General features: G+C 35.6%; 1 protein-coding gene across 2 annotated transcripts; it reads left to right on the plus strand.

Moving 5' to 3' along the window:
* Positions 1-2,545: 2,545 nt before the first annotated feature.
* Positions 2,546-21,927, plus strand: LOC127881164 (uncharacterized). Of its 2 annotated transcripts, none has more exons than XM_052428846.1 (8): positions 2,546-2,655; positions 7,679-7,865; positions 13,765-13,998; positions 14,855-14,898; positions 15,875-16,022; positions 17,913-18,067; positions 18,862-18,893; positions 21,692-21,927. In XM_052428846.1, exons 2-8 carry the CDS (start codon positions 7,700-7,702, stop codon positions 21,705-21,707), a joined length of 795 nt encoding a protein of 264 aa, XP_052284806.1. In that variant the 5' UTR covers positions 2,546-2,655; positions 7,679-7,699; the 3' UTR covers positions 21,708-21,927. The 2 variants fall into 2 exon arrangements, with proteins under 2 accessions (XP_052284806.1, XP_052284805.1); XM_052428845.1 differs by having other exon boundaries at positions 2,610-2,766.
* Positions 21,928-21,982: the final 55 nt, after the last annotated feature.

Below are 21,982 nucleotides of genomic sequence, written 5' to 3' on the forward strand. Positions count from 1 at the left end.
CGAGTTGTAAAGTTGTACAGTTTTGAAGTCTTTTTTATTACAATTAAGGAAGCATAACGGGTGTAATGGTGGGCGACAGGTGCGTGTTTCGTATATAACTGAGCGTTTATTTGACATCAACAGGGACAGAACTACGTTGAGCATTTTGACATTAATATCACGGATATGCGCCCTTTAAGGTATGGGAAGGCAGCGTGGTATACTCTTATACAATATGTCATTAGACGGATGTAGTTTAAAGTAGCAGGCCACGTATGGTTTACTCTACTCAAGCGCATATGATATTGGGAGCCTTGCAGTTTACAATGAGGAATTTGATTTTTTGCCATTTTATTCTATTCGAAGCAAATTACTCCAAAACCGCTGAATGTGGCGCTTATGCACATTTCGGGCCATAGGCAGAAACGGCGTACGCTCCGCCCCCCCCCCCCTTTTTTCGACTGTTTTCATGACGCTTATCTTTTTATTAAAAACTTCGTAATTTGATGGCTTTTTGAAATCGTTTTACAGTAAGATGTTAGTTCGCATACTTTTATGTAGTACGTAAATTTGTAATGGTAAAATAAGCCGCCCCGACTCACAACCGGGTACTGGTACATCTGTGTACTATACTTGCAATGATCACGATGTTTCATACCATTTACCGCTTGGCCTTGTGGTTTCAAGATTATTAACAAATCAAACTGTCATTAAATTTAGAGAACATGGGACTCCCCTCAGGACGTTCATTTTACCTCAAGTAAATAATAAATCAGTCATTTGTTACATTTTTGAGAGTTATTGTGTTGTATATATGCGTAACGATATAACCTTAAAAATTACAAAATATTTCTACCTAATGTTCAGTATTTACAGAGAATGTAATTTCACAAGTATTATCAATGGAACTTAAAGAGTAAATTACCCGGTACGCGCGTTTAACGTGCTATTCAAATATGTGCAGATATCTGTATTTGAATGTTATCTACAATAAAACACATAAACATATTATTGCTAAAATACGTCTCACATAATTTGTCCACTGAAATTGGCAGGCATTATAACATTATCAGAAACGAAAGAAATTGTAATCTAAACGATTTAGCAGACGAATTTCACATCAGGCCCGTATGCAATGTTGGGGGGGGGGGGGGCCGCCACCGCCCGCCCCCCAGCTGGCTGTCAAGTTAGGATTTTTTAAATAATGCATTTTTTCTCTCATGAAATGGCACAAAGTACACTTCCCCTAAATACAAAAGTGGATATGTGTTTTATTGTCCCTGATAAACAAGGGGATTAGCGCTATTTTACTCGCATGTGGAGATAAGCCCCTAGGCAATTTTTTCTTATGGCCTTGTACACAAATCCCCCATCAGTCAATGCCCCCTTGTGATCCTGAATGCTTCATCTATCGATAGTAGATGTAACACTTTTTTATTGACCAAGGAAAGAGAAGCAGAGAATGGAAGCAAACTATTCAGGAGGTCGTAGGCCTGAATATTGCTGACGTTAAGAATTTGTGAAAAACAAATAATTTTGGATGCAATTAGAGAGGTGTAAAATTATTCATTACTTGGAACGGCAAGTCTAAGGCCCACAACTTCGCCAAAAATCAATGGACCGGAACGAAAGTCATACTTCATCCGAAAGTCTTGTAGGTAGACTCACACACCAAATATCAGATCAGTACTTAAAGCGTTTTGAAAAAATTCTGGATAATAAAATGCCGGACAGACGGACGGACAGTCCAACTGCCATATAACACCCTACCGGGGGCATAATAATCAGCTTAATATCTGAAAGAGTTGCGAAAAAACCCTCAGTAAAACGGTTATTATAGTGAAAATTTTAAGTCCGATGCCCATAACTTCGTGGGTAGAATCGCATACCAAAAATCCGCTCAATATCTGATTTAGTTCCGTAAAAAAACTACGGAAAACGGAAAAAGTTTCAAGGTCCAATGTATAATATATTGGGCGATTATTTGATTAATATCAACAGCTCGATCTAGCCAACCTCTTTACAATGAGAACACTTGAAGATACCGGTAATTGTGCTTGCTTCAAAATCTCTTCTTGTTACAAGGAAAGTGGACGATACTACATTGGAAGATACGTTGATTAATAAGAGCTATAGGTATTGCCAAGTCTTCAAAATTGAAGGCAGCTATAATTAAGTATCTGGCTCTCCTGTCAGAGCAGTTGTTGTTACAGTGCGTTTCTCACATAGTCGATCCGGGTTGAATCCTCGCTCTCGGCGCATGTGAGCTTGGAAAGTGATTGTCATGTCGGATATGGAAGGGTTACCCCCGGGTACTGCGGTACAGCGGTTCTCCTTCCCCCTCTAACACTGCACAAAACCACACCAAAATTGAATCCCTTAAAATTAAATAGCTGGATATCAGAGCTTAATTGAAATGTCTTTCCATCATTCAAGAGTCGAGTATTAAAGTTAATATAATATGAGTGCTAGGACACACACCGGTCTAACGCATATGCAGCCTCAGGCGCGAAAGGACTCCTAAACCTCGAAATGCACACCCATTCACACACACACTAATCATTGTCGCAAACGTTGCTGCAAAATCTACTTTCGTTTTGCCAAATATTGTTCTTCTCGAACTAGAAAACTAAAATCGTCAACAAGATAATTGTTTATTTGTTCCGTCTTTCGAAGGTAAATGTCAAGAAAAATGCACGCAATATGATCATGAGGATTTCATTACAATTTGTGTGATCATAACTCTATCTCTGTTCACTGCCAACAGCTCTTTCGAGGAATATACTTGTAGGTAGATATGATTATGAACACTGTCATTGTCAAGTCTGTTATTCACTTATTGCGTCATATTTCTAAATGATTTAAAGAATTTTTTTATTCATCCTTCTTATGATTTCCAAAAGTTTCATTGAGTCCTTAAGATTTGGCCAATACCTGTATTTTTTATACTATGAAATTTTTGTTATATGCCTGCTTGTAATGCTAATTGTTGGCGATATATATAGATAGATAGATAGTATGATTTCCTTTATATTTTGAGCATAACCTAATTTCGATCACTTTGTTTGTTTACATTAAAAACGCGGCGCTCGTGATGACATCACATGCATGCGCTCCGAGTATTTTGTTTACTAACATTACTAAGCTTGAAAATAATTTTAGACACGACAAAAACAGTTTAATTGCATTTAAAAATCTTACTTAAACTGAAATAATCCAAATTTATGCCTATTTCGTGCATTTTTCTGGTAATCTTCATTAAACTTGCACATAAATTGCAGACCACTTCGCTTGTGTAAACACATACTTTCATGTATTTGATTTATTTTAAAGAAAATTCTTTTACTTTTTCACCATTCATAGAAAATGTTGAATGGAACAATCTGTGCACACACATCGCCAAAATAGGTGACATGCTGATATCCACATGTTCAGTGGGCAGGGCTTTTTTCAGCTTTTTGGGAAGATAGCCCATCATGGCTTTGAAATTGGGAATTTTGTCTGCATTTTCAAGAAATTGGGAAAATAAATTGGGATTTAAAACTATATGTCAGAATGAGTTCAGCATCTTTAATCACAAACACCACCATGATCAACTGTTTTCCACATAATAAGCTCACACAAAGTCTTCAGTCACATCAGGCACAATTTTATTAGGAGGCGCTTCATCATTTTTTTTAAGAACTACTGCTTATAACATGTTGAATATAAGTCAGCACTTTGCTGTCGGAAATCAACGATGACGATGCCAAAGAGTCACTTCACTTGTTATTAAATGATTATCATTAACAATGGAAGGAGTTTCAATGGGAAGTCTTGAACTTCTTGACGTTGTTTGTTTATTTAATGACGCTTGCTTAACAAAATGAACAGTTTTCGTTTTGCCGCCAGGGTTTTGCTTAGGAATCTTTTTCACTTAATATTTCGAATTGCGCGACATATTTGTTTTCCATGCAGCCGAATAAAAAAACGCTTGAATTTCATTGCAAATATAATAAGCTTCTGAACAACACAGAGAATATTGTGCACACAAATAATGCCACATTATCCAAATGGAGGTATAGTCTAAAACCCGTATGAGACCGGGATGGGACTACGCTTTGTTAAATAGCGAAGCAGCCAGTGTCATTAGCGTTGTTTTTTTCCCTATTGGGAATTTTTTAGCAAATTTTGGGAAAAAAGTGTACTTTTTGTGATTGGGAATATAGCCGAATTTCGGCTATAAAATCGGGCCAAAAAAAGCCCTGGTGGGTATACCCTGTCCCGATTGGATGATCCTTTTATCAAATCTTTTAATAGTAACATATATGCTGAAATGAAAAAATTGCAAACGTTTTTTTTTTCAATTCTTGAGCACTTTTTCGTGTCAATGTTTCTCAAAAGAAGATCGACCAATAAAACAGAAACTTGTTAAATGGTAAATAGACGTTATAGAAAAAGTTAAATTAATCTTTCCTTTTCTCTAAATTTGTTCAGTGAATTGAATTTTGTAAGTTTTGTTAACCTCATGCATATTGCAATCGTGACTCTTACTTTTCGGATGTGACCTCTCGACTCAAGGTAAACAACGCGCGAAGTGTATGTCATTTGCGGCTGTGTATGGAACTATCTAATCTTATTAATAATAAAGTGATAATATTTTGTCAAATAGATGATCTAAAAAATACATTAATGATAATGTTGATTGATGACATACAATGAAGACCATCATTAAAGCTAGTTAGCTGTTATTATTATTGACCCTGTGTGGATAGCCCCTGGGGCATAGTAAAAGTCACTTCAGAGAAGAAAGTGTGCCCCTTGACTTGTGGCATGTCATATTCATGTCAACAACCACTTTAAGGGTCATAAATCTCTTATTATTAAATTTGAACAGTTTGTATGATTAACCAATTAATATATCATGATTGAAAAATGATCACTATGATTTCATATGAAATTATAAATGATTTCGCATAAACTATTTTGGTTGGTCTATTAGTACGTCAATTTCTTATGGTTGAGTTTATGTGGAGTTTGATTTTGTATGACCTCAAATTAGAGCAAAAGATGTCCCTGACAGGATGACATGTGTAACATAATAAATGTATTATTATTATTATTATTAAAAAAATCATATGGCTTTTGTAAGGTTTCTTTAAAGGGATCTTTTCACGCTTTGGTAAATTGACAAAATTGAAAAAAGTTGTTTCAGTTTCGCAAATTTTCGTTTTAGTTATGATATTTTTGAGGAAACAGTAATAATACTGAACATTTACCATGGTCTAATATAGCCATTATATGCATCTTTTGACGATTTTAAAACCTAAAAATTATAAAGCGTTGCAACGCGAAACGATTGAATAATTTGGAGAGTTCTGTTTTTGTCGTTAAATTTTGTGAAACTACGAAGATTGCTTATATAAGGTATAAAATACATTAAGTTTGTGTACTCGGCGGAATAGCTCAGTAGGCTAAAGCGTTTTTACTTCAGGACTCTGGCAGGACTCCAGGGGTCACTGGTTCGAAACCTGGTCCTGGCAATGTTCTTTTCCTTTTTTTAATTTTATTCTTGATTTTTTACTGGAGCTTTTACGATCCAATGTTTACATTTATCGATATAAAGCATTTAATGAATAAATTAAAAAAATGCCAAAATCTGTGAAAAGGCCCCTTTAACATAGAGGATTTCATATTTCATCATTTGTACAATTATTTTGGTACACATATCTGCTAATCTGTGTGACAAGGCGCCTAATGAAACAACATCCTGTTGTGTTCAAGGCAAGGTACATTTTGATGCTCAGCATCCAGTTAGCAGGAATCTAAATTTGTTTAATCTTTTTGGAAGTCTCGAAATACTTGTGAGTTTTGATAATTAAAACAGAAACTGCCTGTTTTACCAAAATTTATTGTGTTCTGTGTAAATGTTAACCTTATTAAATGCTTCTTAAGGAGTCTATAGCTTTCTATAGTCTTTCACATTTCCATCTAAATATTATATATTATCTGACACAAGTTGTCATTCTATACATATTTTGGATTAAACAAGTTCAGAACCAAAATGTTAAAAAACACATTTCCTAGTCAAGTAACATAATTATATAACATTTTGTGTAATAAACTAAGTTCATTATGATTTATGGTTTGTATTTGCATGAATTGTATATGTATTTTTAGTGCTATGCATTTTAGTAACTCTGTAAATTAATTCAAGTACTTAAAAAAATTTTTTTTTAGGAAATGTTAATTGGTTTATTGACTGAACATTTGCCTATTTTTTAGAAAAAACATGAAAAGCAAGAATTGAGGCATGATCACTTTTGAATCTTATTACTAAAGGCAAAAGGAGAACATTTCTGAAAGAGGCGGGTGATTTCACGGTCGGCAAATTGAATATTTTGCAACATCTTCATGACTATTATCTGCAATACTGAAACATTTATATTTCACATTTAGACAGTTTTCTAAGAAAATACATTCATGGCTTTCCTGTAAATATGCTAAAAAGAGTAATTTTATTATTAGCTCGGCTGTTTACGGAGAAAACCCGAGGTATTGTCATAGCCAGCTTGTCGTGCCCTTTCCGTCAGTCGTATCCTGCCAGTCCGCGTCGTGCTAAAACCTAACATTTTGTTATGGTTTTGAACATTGGCTCTAAAATCAAAGTGCTTCAACCTACAACTTTGAAACTTCATATGTAGCTGCACCTTGATGAGTTCTACATGCCACACCCATTTTTGGATCACTAGGTCAAAGGTCAAGGTCACTGTGACCTTAAAAAACAAAAAAATCTGACAAGCTTTCATCTTTTCAAAACTGCACCCGCAGCCGAGCGTGGCACCCGTTATGCGGTGCTCTTGTTCAACTTGGTGTGGTAATTTAAAAAACACATATCATTCTACATCGGAAAGTATAATAATAATTTGTTGAATTTATAAAAAATCTTGAAATGGCCTTTACATTTTTAGCTCGGCTGTTTTCAGAGAAAACCCGAGGTATTGTCATAGCCAGCTCATCGTGTCATTTTGTCGGCCGTCTGCCGGCGGCATCTTACAAGCCTTGACATTTTGCTCTAAAATCAAAGCGCTTCCACGTACATTTTTGAAACTTCATATGTAGATGCATCTTGATGAGTTCTACACGCCACACCCATTTTTGGATGACTAGGTCAAAGGTCAAGGTTACTGTGACCTAAAAAATAAATTCTGACAAGCTTTCATTGATTCAAAATTGCACCTGCAGCCGAGTGTTGGCACCGGTCATGCAGTGCTCTTGTTTTGCTACATTTTTTTGCTGATGGGTCTTTTGCCCATCAAAACTTGTTCCAAGAAAAACACTGCTTTCATTTGTTTGTTTATAAAAAGTTTTGAACACAATGGTTATATTCTATGCACAATTTATTAAACCCTTTACCACTTAAGATACATATTTTCATGCATTTGTAGTCCCTTAGAAAGTTATATTAAATTTAAGACCTTTCTTACTAGATTCAAGTTTTAAGGCTTTATCTACAAACCTTAGATACCGATAAACAGCAAACAGCATAAGACTGGGAGTTAATCAAAGGCTGTTCTGGTTTTATGCTGGTTGCAAAAGCCATTTTCACTTTACTTCTTATGGGGAAAAGGGTTAAGTATTTTCCTTGCATGAATTTTTTATTCACCATAATATTTATGCACCTAAGATGTATATTCTGCATGTCAGTTTTCTTTTTCAGATACTTGTAGCGATATGGATAATGATGATGATGATGATGGGCACATTCCCTTTAAGATCTTTTCCCAGTTTCTTTGGACGTTCTAATGATCGCTTTCCCGCTGGGAGCGTCTTCCAAGACCTGCATGACCTTCAGAAGGACATGGAGGCCATGTTCCAAAACCTGGAGGATTTAAACTTCTCAGTTGGTAAGCAAGTGGCAAAAATAGTGTTTGGTTCATTTTTCATAAGCCACATGGTTTAGTAACCTCCTTACTATTACAGGCCCAAATTCCAATTCACAGACCAGACAGTTAATTTGAAATTGGTACTTGACCTGAAATCTGTACTGGCCGCAAGGGGCAGTACTCTATTTACCTGGACCTTGTACATTTTTAGCTCACATGAGCACAGAGTGCTATGTCCCCTAGACCCTATGTCCCCCCTGCATTAACTTTTAGCTCATTTCCACTCTCGATAACACATTTTTCATCCAATCTTGATGAACGTTTATCTGGATAATATTTAGGTCTAGTTTGAAGTGTAGGTCATCAGAATTAAAACGAGATAATAAAAATGCAAACTTCTCTGAAATCAATAGTGTCATAGCTTCAATATTTGCCGTGTAGTATCTTGTAATCAGCTATTGGCTTTGTACAAATCATGCCCCATGGCTCCAATTGACCACGTCCCTAGGTTCACATGATTTAAGATTTTGAGTGTAACACATTATGGTGGTCGTCTACAAAGTTTTTTTATACACTAAAAAATTTGAAAATTTTCTCTGAAACTGCTTTGCTTAGAGATTTAGTATTTGGCATGTATACCGTTAATTATGCCCCCCTTCGAAGAAGAGGTGGTATATTGTTTTGCACATGTCGGTCCGTCCACCAGATGGTTTCCGGATGATAACTCAAGAACGCTTAGGCCTAGGATCATGAAACTTCATAGGCACATTGATCATGACTGGCAGATGACCCCTATTGATTTTCAGGTCACTAGGTCAAAGGTCAAGATCACAGTGACTCGAAATAGTAAAATGGTTTTCGGATGATAACCCAAGAATTCTTAAGCCTAGGATCATGAAACTTCATAGGCACATTGATCATGACTGGCAGATGACCTCTATTGATTTTCAGGTCACTAAGTCAAAGGTAAAGGTCACAGTGACTCGAAATAGTAAAATGGTTTCCGGATGATAACCCAAGAATGCTAACGCCTAGGATCATGAAACTTCATTGGTACATAGATCATGACTGGCAGATGACCCCTATTGATTTTCAGGTCACTAGGTCAAAGGCCAAGGTCACAGTGACTCGAAATAGTAAAATGGTTTCCGGATGATAACCCAAGAATGCTTACGCCTAGGATCATGAAACTTCATTGGTACATAGATCATGACTGGCAGATGACCCCTATTGATTTTCAGGTCACTAGGTAAAAGGTCAAGGTCACAGTGACTCAAAACAGTAAAATGGTTTCCAGATGATAATTCAAGAATGCTTATGCCTAGGATCATGAAACTTCATAGGAACATTGATCATGACAGGCAGATGACCTATATTGATTTTCAGGTCACTAGGTCAAAGGTCAAGGTCACAGTGACTCAAAACAGTAAAATGGTTTAAGGATGATAACAGAGCCATCACGCGCCTGAGGATGGGAACCACCCTATTACCCGGTGGCGCAGGAAAGTATGTCCTCGGTATAGACCCTGCATGTCCTAGGTGCCAGGAACCTCTCACTGCGCCCCACATGCTGCTACACTGTCCTAACCATAAGGCGCAGAGGGACCACCTGGAAGCTGCATTGCACTCCCATGGACTAGTTTTTAACCTTACCAACGTGCTAGACCCCAAGGGAGCAGCTAGGGGCCCGGTCTTCTCTGTCCTCGCCAAATACTTACTAGATTGTCAAATAACTGACAAAATCTAGGTCATTGGGGGAGGGAGAGCAGCCAACACCCACCTAATTATACAGTCTTGTGACTGTTTTCTTTTAAAAATGTGTAATCTCTGCTCAAACCTGATGTAATCAAATAATTGTGTTGGATTTGTGTCGCTTTTACACAACCTTTATTTTAGTTTTTAATGGGTTTATTGTTCTACCCCGCCCTTTCTAAATCAGGCCAATGGCATTGACCTGGTCTTCTTTATTTTAATGCATTTTTTATGAGAGTATGACGTTAGTCCACCATTTACATTTTTCAGTTTTTTAATATAATCATCTTTTATGGCATTTCTTACTACAAGAAAGGATGAGGCTGTCCAGTAACCTGGGATTGTTGGCTGCATTGCACCCCCTCCCTTCCTCTTTGACACCCCACCCTTTCCCCTTCAAACTCGAAGAACCATGTCGGACTGGAGTGCACGGTGCAGGGCCTTATACCATTATAAACACCTATTTAGCCCTATCTAGGAGAAAGTATTTTCGACCTTGTTGAAACTACTAATTTTGTACCTTGGAGTTCATTAAGGATTATTATAACTGCTATCTTGTGTAGCAATTTCCTTATTTTTGTGAAAACTGCTATTTTATATAGCAAATTGCCTTAATTTTACTATTATTGCATTAACTCATGTTAAAATTGCTACTTTTATAGCAAATATCCTAATTTTTATATTAAATTGCTATTTTATATAGCAAATTGCCTCGGTTTTACTGTCTAACTGTCATTTTGCATACCATACAAGGTACTTTAGTATTATTTCCTCCAATGTTATCATCAGTATACTAATAATATTGGATAGATTAGAGCTTTTTGGGTTTATCTTAACGCATCTAGGTAATATTTGGTCTTTTTACCATGTTACATCTTACCATTATCAATTTTCCTTCAATAGTATACAAACTATTTTTCATTTACCGTGCACTCCCTCTGGTCCAGGGGAAACAACCATTGTAGACTCCATCATCACAATTACCTCCCTTAGTACAACTGAGTAACACCACCTCTGCTGTCTCCTCTTTTTACCCCACCCACATCGGCCTACACTTCCAAAAATCTCTCCTTCTTTCAACCCTCCAGGGTGGCAACATGTATTTTAAATATATAAATGCATATAGTCCTGTACATATTGTAAATAATGTACATCTTGTACAAATTTAGCTGTCTTTGTCTCATTTTTAACTGTAAAGTACATTGTCTTACCCTTAATTTTTATGTGGCCCTATGAAGGTGACCGTTTGGAGATACGTAAGTTATTGCCCTTAATATATAAGGGTTTATTACTAAACCCACTTTTAAATATTGTTTTAATGCCACTCTGGGGGGACCTCTCTTTTCCATAGCCCAATCCTCCTTAAGTTCCATACAGACAGGGTATTATGTTGGAGCATTACGGCTATATCCCCTGTCTGCAAGTGTTCAACATTGAGCCACATACATAAACTTGTACTCATTATTTTTTTTTTATTTTTTTTTAACAACTCAATACTCAATTGCAATATTAATATATAATTGAGAGTTAACTCCCTATGTGTTATCATATATTGTCTTTTTTCCTTTCCTTCTCATAAAATTGCATTTACACATGCAACTTCACTACATTTGAGAGCTGTTAAATCAGGCTCTGGCATCCCTATTAATAAATGTTCTTAGATATAAACATATCTCTCCTATGATTAGATCTTGTTATTTGGCGTTTAGTTTAAACTTTAAACATACAGATAAAAATGGTACTTGACTATGCATGTAAACATATTGTGGCAATGTTCAACCACTTTGTGATCTGGAAAACCCTCAAATATTATTATTTTGTTACATAAACATATTACACATCTGTGTATCCCTTTTTCTATAAGTATTATATTAAAATAGTCCTATTTGAACATTTAAAACACAGATCACAAAGTCTAAAGACTCCAACAAACCCATTGCAGTATATACTGAACAGTGGGTCTGGTAATGATGCTGCCACATACAACAGTATCACCATCTTTACTTATAAAAATTGGGCTATTCTTTCTCTCTCTGCTCCTTAAAAAACAATACAAACAATAACATACAATAACAACACCATATTAATGATAATAATTAATAATAAGTACAGTAACATAACAAAAACATAGTAATCTAATACTATAAAACAACTCCAAGTTGGATTAACTCATCCTTTTCTTTCATTTATATTTTTGCATATAAACTATTATTGTTTACTTTTTCTAAAAGTACAAAGTCAGCCGTGGGAAAATCTATTTTTAAACGGATTGACCTACTGGCAATCCTTAATAAGAAATTTCGGCCAATCAGCGCCATCGTTTTATACGCGCATCAACCAATTAAAACGCCGCTTTTTAACAGCGTTAGGCCTATCCACTGTAAAGCACTGCGTCTTTTTAACGCTTCATATAAAGGTTATATATTTTTAAACCAATAGATTTTTATTAAGGCACCGCACCAACACTGCAAAGTTCTATATTTATACCAATGGTACAGCCCAGTAAAATCGGGCTGTCCATTTTATGGCCGTTTTCGGCTTTTTTATGCAGAGTTCTATGTTAAGCAGTGTGCTCGGGCAAGGGTTTTTAACCGAAGTCCCGAGGGTTAATAACCCCATTAGTCAGTCAGGATGATAACACAAGAATGCTTTCGCCTAGGATCATGAAACTTCATAGGTACATTGATCATGACTGGCAGATGACTCCTATTTTCAGGTCACTAGGTCAAAGGTCAAGGTCACAGTGACTCAAAATATTAAAATGGTTTCTGGATGATAACTCAAGAATGCTTACGCCTAGGATTATGAAACTTCATAGGTACATTGATCATGACTGGCAGATGACCCCTATTGATTTTTGTTTAGTGGTCCTCCACCCAGTTTTGCAAATCATATTCATGCTGTAAAAAATGGTCAGCACAACCTAGTCAGGGGTTTAAACATGGTATGGTGGTTCTCTACTAAGTTTGTTCAAATCATGCCTCTGGGATCAAAATTGGATATCCTAATAGGTAACTTGTTTCCCTAATTTGTATTTAGTGAAAATTTTATAATTCTCTGAAACTGCAGGGCTAAGAAATTTGTAATTTGGCATGTAATGTCTTATAGTGGTCCTCTCTTAGTTTGAACAAATCATGATACTGGGGTCAAATCAAGCACACTCTAGGGGTCAAATTATTAATATAATCTTGTATAGTAAATATTGATAAACTTGAAATATCATCTCTGAAACGGCAATGTTCAGGGGTTTGAAATTTGGAGTTTTAAATAGTACATTTCTTTCTTCCAAGTTTGTTCAAAGTCACCAACAGTCACATGATTTACATTGACTTTTACAGTAAATTTCTTTAAAAATCTTATTCTCTGAAGCTGCAAGGGTAAGGGGTTTAATATTTTGTGTGGGACAATCTATGGTGGTCCTCTTCAAATTTTTTTTGCCCCCGGATCGAATGATCGGGGGTATATTGTTTTTGGCCTGTCTTTCTTTCTTTCTGTCTGTCATTCCATCATTCTGTCCCAAAACTTGAACCTTACAGTTAAGTTTTGCAATAACTCTTGAAATATTGAACATAGCAACTTGATATTTTGGCATGCATGTGTATCTCATGGAGCTGCACATTTTGAGTGGTGAAAGGTCAAGGTCATCCTTCAAGGTCAAAGGTCAACAAAAAAGCGGTGCATTAGGGAGCATTGTGTTTCTGATAAACACATCTCTTGTTTTAAATCATGCCCCAGGGGTTTAATTGGTCCCCCTTTCCCCCTTAAGGAGTAACTTTTTATATATTTATGGTAAAATGTTTTCTTATACTGTCACAATAAGTCTCCTTCATACACCGTATCCCTACCCCCTACCCCACCCCCCCCCCCCCCCTCCCCCGATGTAAATGATAATTATTAAACAAAAATCACAAAATTTTCATATAACAGTTTTGTTTTTACATCTCTTATGTTAGTGATATAATCTGGCTTTGTCTAAGGGCCAGCAGACTTTTGCAGCTGAGTGACAAAGTTCCAGGTTGATTAAGTTGTTCTATGCCAACATTTCACCGTTGACATGTCAATACGACCTTGATCATATGCACTACATATACTATGGAAGACACTAACACTAGTCGCATCATGAAACTGAACAGTTGATAAACAAGATATACAATTGAATCATTTTCAGGCTTTCATTCCCCACCACTGATTTATGGTCAGGTTCCCCCACACAGACAGACTCCAAGAGACATGATGCTGAAGGATTCATTAGATGAACCCCGAGTGGAGGCGAGCACCCCTCAGTCTGTCGCGCCCCGAGTGGAGGCTGGCACCCCTAAGTCTGTCACGTGTGAGCCGTGTTCTCTGCAGCGCCTGGCAGCAGAAAAATCTACCTTCCAACCAACATTCAACTTTTCTGCAAGTAAGAAATCATTTAAGTTTGCCTTAGTCACTTCAAAGTATCTGATGTATGAAATTATAAAGTGTTCATCAGGAAATTGTATGTAAAAGTTAAAAATAAGATTAAATGTTATAAGAAAGTGTTATTATATACTTGTATAGATTTTAAATATTGTCCGTTAAGTGAAAACCCTGTGTCATATTAAATAATTAATTGATTAACAATGCACTTTCATGACATAATCGCATGTGATCTCATGGCAATATGACTATGCCTTGATAACATTTCATCAACACAATTACAGGCATAGGATTCATAAAAAACAAAGCAGTTTGCAGAATATACTTGATGGACAACAACCTGATTTATGTCATGCAAGCTGAGCTTTCTATAGCAGTCTTTATTGTGCATGCATGCTAAAGTCCATTTGAGACTTCCCGGATTGTAAACTGCAAACTTTCTCATAACTTATGGCAAAGGTGACAATTTGGTGCATGCAATACACTTCCTCCTAACTAAAACAATAAAGTTACACTGAGAGGCCAAAGGTTAATTTGGGCATGGTTTAGTTCCTTCTCACTGGAACTTTGTCCTTCATGATCATGCAATTTTAAATAACTTAACAATAATGTTCACAATAAGATGATGTGATGCGTGTAAACCTACATGGTCAATTTCACACTTAAACCTAAAACTTGGCCTTTACCTTTAATTTTCACTATGTGGAGACAAGGTCATAGGTGAACATTTAAGGTAAAACATGTGCAAGATGAAGCTTATGACATTAATTACAAGCATTCTTGACGATGAGCTTGACATGTTGGTAACAGGCATTTAATATTATTCATATTTGCGCAAATATCTTTTCCTATTTTAGGATGGGGAGATCAAGATGGACATTTCTTTTCAAGTGCAACCAGTGTAAGATATAATATTTTATTAAGTTTTGAGTTCTCATATGCTTCTCTTATGTTATATATGATTATTTAGACATTAGATTGCTGAAGAATATCTGTTGACTTGCAGATGTCCAAGTTGTCATAAGGAAATAGTATTTTGTACACAATAGCATTTCCTCTGGTAGTAGTAAATACTATTGTGTATTTCACTCCATGGTTGGGTATTGATAACGTAATTGTTCTACATAACCTTAACAATTTGGTATTTTTTTATGCCTCCGTATCGAATGATCGGGGGTATATTGTTTTTGGCCTGTCTGTCTGTCCGTCTGTCATTCTGTGGAAAACTTTAACCTTGGTTAAAGTTTTCAAGGTTAAAGTTTTCCAATATTGAATAACTTTTGCAATATTGAAGATGGCAACTTGAAATTTGGCATGCATGTGTATCTCATGGAGCTGCACATTTTGAGTGGTGAAAGGTCAAGGTCATCCTTCAAGGTCAAAGGTCAAATTTATGGCTTCAAAGCGGCGCAATAGGGGGCATTGTGTTTCTGACAAACACATCTCTTGTTTTTATGCCCCTGGATCGAATGATCGGGGGTATATTGTTTTTGGCCTGTCTGTCTGTCTGTCATTCTGTCACCAAAACTTTAACCTTACATTAAAGTTTTGCAATAACTTTTGAAATATTGAACATAGCAACTTGATATTTGGCATGCTTGTGTATCTCATGGAGCTGCACATTTTGAGTGGTGAAAGGTCAAGGTCATCCTTCAAGGTCAAAGGTCAACAACAACAAAAAGGCGCATTAGGGGGCATTGTGTTTCTGACAAACACATCTCTTGTTTATTCATCTTCAAGTTTTGTTTTTATTTTCAGTTATAATTCAGACGTTTTTAAAGCGAATCATATTGGTAGGACTTACATAGATCTTTAATGAATATCTGCATGAACTACCCAGTAGATAACAGTATTAATCCTGTTGTTTGTTGCTATAGAGGTCCACTCGGTTCATCCGCCACCCTGATGGTAGCACAGAGAAGATTGACAAGGTGACTGAGAATGGTCGCACATGTACCACAGTAACCAGGACTGGAGTGGACGGGGTGACCTCCACCAACACCACCTGTGATCTGCCTTCACCAGGTAGAATGTAGTAGCTGGGGTTACTATGTAAGGTCTTGCATGATAAAAGTGCAGCTCAACATGATGTATGCCCTATTATGTACAGATACATGTAGGTAGCAAGATAAGTGTATAATAGTCACTATGTCCTGAAACTGATTATTACCCTAACTTCCTCATGTTAACCTTCATGATATTGTGTGTGTTGCATGAAAGAACTATGTGGTTACGTTTAATATCAAGGTAAGACTTTGAGGGCCACAGTAACAATACAACCTTCATGGTCAAAATAGGCATTGTCCGTACTGGGTTATGTGCGTAAAAAAATAAGGTTACTAGATGAGATAAAATGCTTGACAAACCTTGTCACCACTCTAGAGGCCACATTGATGACTTAGTCTTGATTAAACTTGGTCAGAATGATATGTACAATATCTAACCATGGTTTTAATCTTGGTCACATGCGTTAGAAACCAGGTCACTAGGTCATATGTTATTAAAAACCTTTAACCCCCCCTAGAAGTATCATTGTCCTCTACCGGTTTCACCGGAGAGGACCTATGGTTTGCCCTCTGTGTGTCTGTGAGTCTGTCACACTTTTCTGGATCCTGCGATAACTTTAAAATTTATTAATATTTTTTCATGAAACTTGCAACATGAATAGATGGCAATATGGACATTATGCACATCATTTCATTTTGTTCCTACGTCAAAAATTGTGTTTGCTATGGCAACCAAAAAAAAATTAAAACAAATCTGAAAATGGTGGAATTTCTGACAATGGCGGAGCCGGTAGGGGACCATATTGCTTGACAATAGCCTTGTTAATTACTGCATCTCTATCGTAAAAGGCACATTGATGACTCATTCTTAATGAAACCATGTCAAATCTAGAAAAAAAATTATGACTCAATCTCAACAAGACTATTGTCAAGCAATATAAGTCCCCTACCGGCTCCACCATTGTCAGAAATATTTTTTTTATTTTTTTTATTTGTTTCCATAGCAACCAGAATTTTTGACGCAGGAACATAGAAATGACGTGCATAATGTCCTTATTGCCATCTATTCATGTTTCAAGTTTCATGAAAAAATATTAAGAACTTTTAAAGTTATCGCAGGATCCAGAAAAGTGTGACAGACTGACTGACTGACTGACGAACACACAGAGCGCAAACCATAAGTCCCCTCCGGTGAAACCGATAGGGGACTAATAAAACATGGTCAGAATGTTTATCTTGAAAATATCAAGGCCATGATTGAATAAGTGAGGTATAAAACATAAGTCACAAGGTCCCATAATCAACAGTCATAGTACCTTGAACTCCCATGAGTGCTTAATGGCCAACATGGCCCTCTTGTAATTTCTTGAATTATCATAGTGGTTTGGGTTAAATGTATTGTGTTCTTATAACCCTTAATTGATCTGGGCCTGTAATCACCCAACGATTCTTAGACATAAGAATAAAGAATAGAGACTAAGAACAATGAAATAATGCTCAGTGTTTGAGTCTTTACAGTCTACCACTGGTGATTTTGCCATAAACAAAGCATTCTACATGAAGAATGATGTAGATTGAGGTGATTAATGCCAAGTTTGACTCAGAAATAAAGCAGCTCTTGAATATCCAATTTAAAGAATATTCTTTATTCTTAGACTGAAGTCTAAGAATTGGTTGGTGAATACTGGCCCTGGTCAGCTGATCAGTGAGTCATGTTTATAGCATCCGCTTCAGAGTCAATACCTTCACAAGAAAGCTCTAGTTTGATCTTTTATCTGAAAATATATTGAAAATCAAGTAATAAGCTTTTTGGATAAATAATAAATAATTGTAAAAAAAAACTAGTTTTGTTGCTATTGAATTTGTATGTGTGTACATAGACATGATTTCTGTGACCATTTGCTTGCAGACTCTGGTGGCACCCCTATGCTACCCCCCAGTCCTGTGACACACAGTGGCCCCTCAGTGCCCCCAAACCTCACTGCTGCTTCTGTCCCAAGGGACCCAGAGCCAGGCATGTCAGCAGAGGATACCAGCTTCTTTAATAAACTCTTCGGATTCAAAGTATTCAAATGAGATATTTTTGCAAAGATTATTTATTTCTGGAATAAACTTTTATGAAGTTGTTGTTTTAGATAGTCATGAACAAACTACAATTGTTGTATTTATTATTTTAAAGGATTTAATGACAAGTACTGTTTTGGTATCAGAAGATGTTTGCTGTGTAGTCCATTTAAACTGAATAAATGTACACTTAATGTAGGAACCGCATATTCAAGCTGCCTTTGTGTCATCTGGTTGGTCTTATGATGTTTGCATTTGGCTTTCTTATGTTAGGAATCATAATGACTATCATCTTGCATCTCATAATTATTCGATTTGAAGCATGCTTGTGTCTTTGTTAAATGTCTTGTTATATTTTATGTGGTTTGAAAAATAAATACATTTATTGTAACTAGAGTCATTGTAGTGTTTATATTCATGAATAATATACAAAAATGGACTTCAATTGAATGATAAATTTTATCAGAACTTTTTCTGACAGAACATGAAATTTGATACCATTTTCTTGCCTCGCTATTAATAAGTAAGCATAATATGAACTGTTTGACCTTTGATAAATTTGTGGTCAAAATGATTATAGCTGTGACCAAAAAAACCAACATATCAGATTCAACTTCCATGATGCAAATCAAAAGTTTAAGTACTACTGCTTAGCTATTTGTAGATATAATTCTATGGTTGAGGTTAATTTCTTACCGAGTAACTTAAAAATTGACTATCACTAAACTGATCTGATGGCCAAAACCTTACTTTGAAGAGCTAAATAATGCTCAGTTCCAATTTATATATTTCAGGAGGCAAGTTCTGGCCTGACTACCGGTAAAAGGTACACAAATTGTCGAAGACTTGACCTGTTGACATAGACTTCACCAAAATTCAAACATTTTTTTATATTTTAGATATTTAAAAGATAGATATTGGTATAAATATTTTCAAGATTTATATGCTGGCAAAGATTCATAGGAATAATTGTGGCTTCTATAATGGTGACAAGTTTTATTCAGATTTGACCTGTTGCCTCATATTTGAAAACACATGACCCAGTTGTGCAACTTGGCCGGGATAGTGTCAAGATAAATACTCTTACCAAGTTTCATCAAAATTGTTTCATAAATGCGGCGTATAGAGTGATAACATTATTTAAGGTAAGATTTTACCTTGTGACCTAGTTTTTGAACGCATGTGACCACAATTTAAACTTTTTCTAGATATCGACAAGATAAACATTCTGACAAAATTTGATGAATCAGATTTACAGTAAATTATTGGTAATCATAAATGAGGCAACCAGAGTGGTTACAAGATTTTTTTATATAAATATTTTAACTAGTAAGATTTTTGGACACGCATAAACCGAATTCAGACTTGAAATATACCAGTATATTGTCAAGATAAACATTCTGACCAAGTTTCACCTAGATTGATTCATAAAAGTGGTTTCTTGAGTGGTAACAAGGATTTTCTATGGTTACCTAGATTTTGGACACAGTACCCTGATGCAAACTTTAATATTTATTGTCAAGATGAACATTGTGACCAAACTTCATCAAGATTCGATAAAACATTCGATGGCATCTCGATTGGAGGCAAGCTAAATGTTGACCATACATACTGCACAAAGCTAGAAAGCTACAAAGCTCACCTTGAGCTTTTAATGCTCAGGTGAGCTTAAAAAGTAATTTTGCAACTATCAAACTTGTTAAAAACAAAACGTACATGAATTGAATATAACTAGATCTTATGTTGCACTCTAACATATTTTCCAAATTATTTAGGAAAAGCGTAACGAAAGCTTTATTATTGTCCCCTGCCTGTGAAACCGGAGAGGACTTCTGGTTTGCGCTCTGTCTGTCAGTCCGTCACACTTTTCTGGATCCTGCGATAACTTAAAAAGTTCTTCATATTTTTTCATGAAACTTCAAACATGGACAGATGACAATATGGAGATTATGCATGTCATTTCATTGTGTTCCTACGTCAAGAAAACTGGTTGCTATGGCAACAAATAAACTAGAAATATTGCTGAAAATGGTGGATCCTGAGATAACATAAAAAGTCCTTCATATTTTTTCATGAAACTTGAAACAGGGATAGATGGCAATATGGAGATTATGCACGTCATTTCATTTTGTTCCTACAACAATAGTTCTGGTTGCTATAGCAACAAATAGACTATAAATTTTGCTGAAAATGGTGGACTTACATGTATATTGCTTTGCAATAGTCTTGTTTTAACCATTTTGAATGATGATTATCCATAAATTAACCAATATTTAAATGAATTTTCCAAGTCACAATTGTTATTTAGCTTGTTTAAACAGGATGTTTCATTATTTTTTAATCTTTCTCAAGTTTTGGACAACAGTCAAAAGTTTTAACTGGGTATACATACACCTGAATCAAATCAGACAAAAGAAGGATAATACTAAATTATTGGGAAGGACTAACAAAAAATTGACTGGTATGTCATGCGGGAAAGTACAACAAAATTATTTTTAAAAAGATGCTTAGAATTCAAGGTAAATATGACATTTGTCATTTTTTTCACATACACATTATGCAGCTGGGGTGTGAGTACATCTATGACTTAAACAGAATATATGAAATGTGTTATTATATGCACATATTTCTTGCAAACTATGTACCGTCTGGAGAGAAATGCCCTCGACCCACACACTTCTTTTGACGATGTAAATAAAGTTAATTGAACGGATTTTTTTAATAACAGATCTACATTTTTAAACAAAACATCTACATTTTTAAACAACACATCCACAAATATTATATTAAAAACATCATTTCATTTACAAAGCGACCATAACAGGAACATACAGTTAAATGTATATCATAATTCTGGCACAAAAATAGACATTTAAGAAAACCAGTTATGCAAAAGATGAATAAATCATATTCAGTACAATAATTATTAATAATATAAATTAGTTATAATAATAAAACATAAATATAATAGTTAACACAATAATTCCTCACTTAGATTGCTGCAAATTCCACTACATATTCTAATGCAGTGTTACCCATATGTTACAAATCAAATAATGTAAATTGTTTATGAACCCAACACGACCACACTTTGCCATAATCACTGTGAAATTATTTGGTAGAATAAATCATATAAAACGATTGCACATGTTCATTCAACTGGTAGACTACAGGCATACGCTCTGAATTTCTATCTTGATTATTTTCTGTTTCAAGATTAAGTAAGTAGGTTTACTATTTATCATTTAACACATGTCTTTGAACCTGTCAAGTGTTTCTTTCACAGATCCCTTGGATGACTGCTTCTTGAATCAAACAATATTGCTGATACGAACATTTCCATTTTCATCATGTTTGTTCGTTTGCTCTGTCAAGATTACAGATATTTGTCAAATAGACTCTCTTTTCGCTATTTTATAAAGACTAAGTGATACTTCAATGATGCAACCACCATTAAAAATCCAGAATGGTATCATAACAATGTATAAACCGAGGTTTGTTAAATACTGGAGACGTAAACAAAGCAACACTTCAAATATAAGTTTGGACACTATGTTACACATGCACCATGCTTTCCTCAAGAGAGGCACTTCAATTGAACTAAGCCACCATCTGTTTTTGCAGTGTAAAACCATATTGATGAATGTAAACACTATCACCACCGAGTCCAACAGCCACATTGGGATGAACACAATGAACCAGTTCCAGCTATTAATTCTACCGTCCAACTTCAGCGTCAGCAAGATGATAAATGCCAGCACCATGAACCAACAGAACTGAACTTTGTGGACAAACGCCATTTTAACAGAGTTTGTATATTGATTTCAGATTAAATCAGAATGTTTTCCTTTTGACATTTCTACCGGTGCTTTGATATATTTTTATATGTGAATACCAATTGCCGAAACGGTTTAG

Source organism: Dreissena polymorpha, chromosome 5, assembly GCF_020536995.1.
Source record: "Dreissena polymorpha isolate Duluth1 chromosome 5, UMN_Dpol_1.0, whole genome shotgun sequence".
Lineage (NCBI taxonomy): Eukaryota > Metazoa > Mollusca > Bivalvia > Myida > Dreissenidae > Dreissena > Dreissena polymorpha.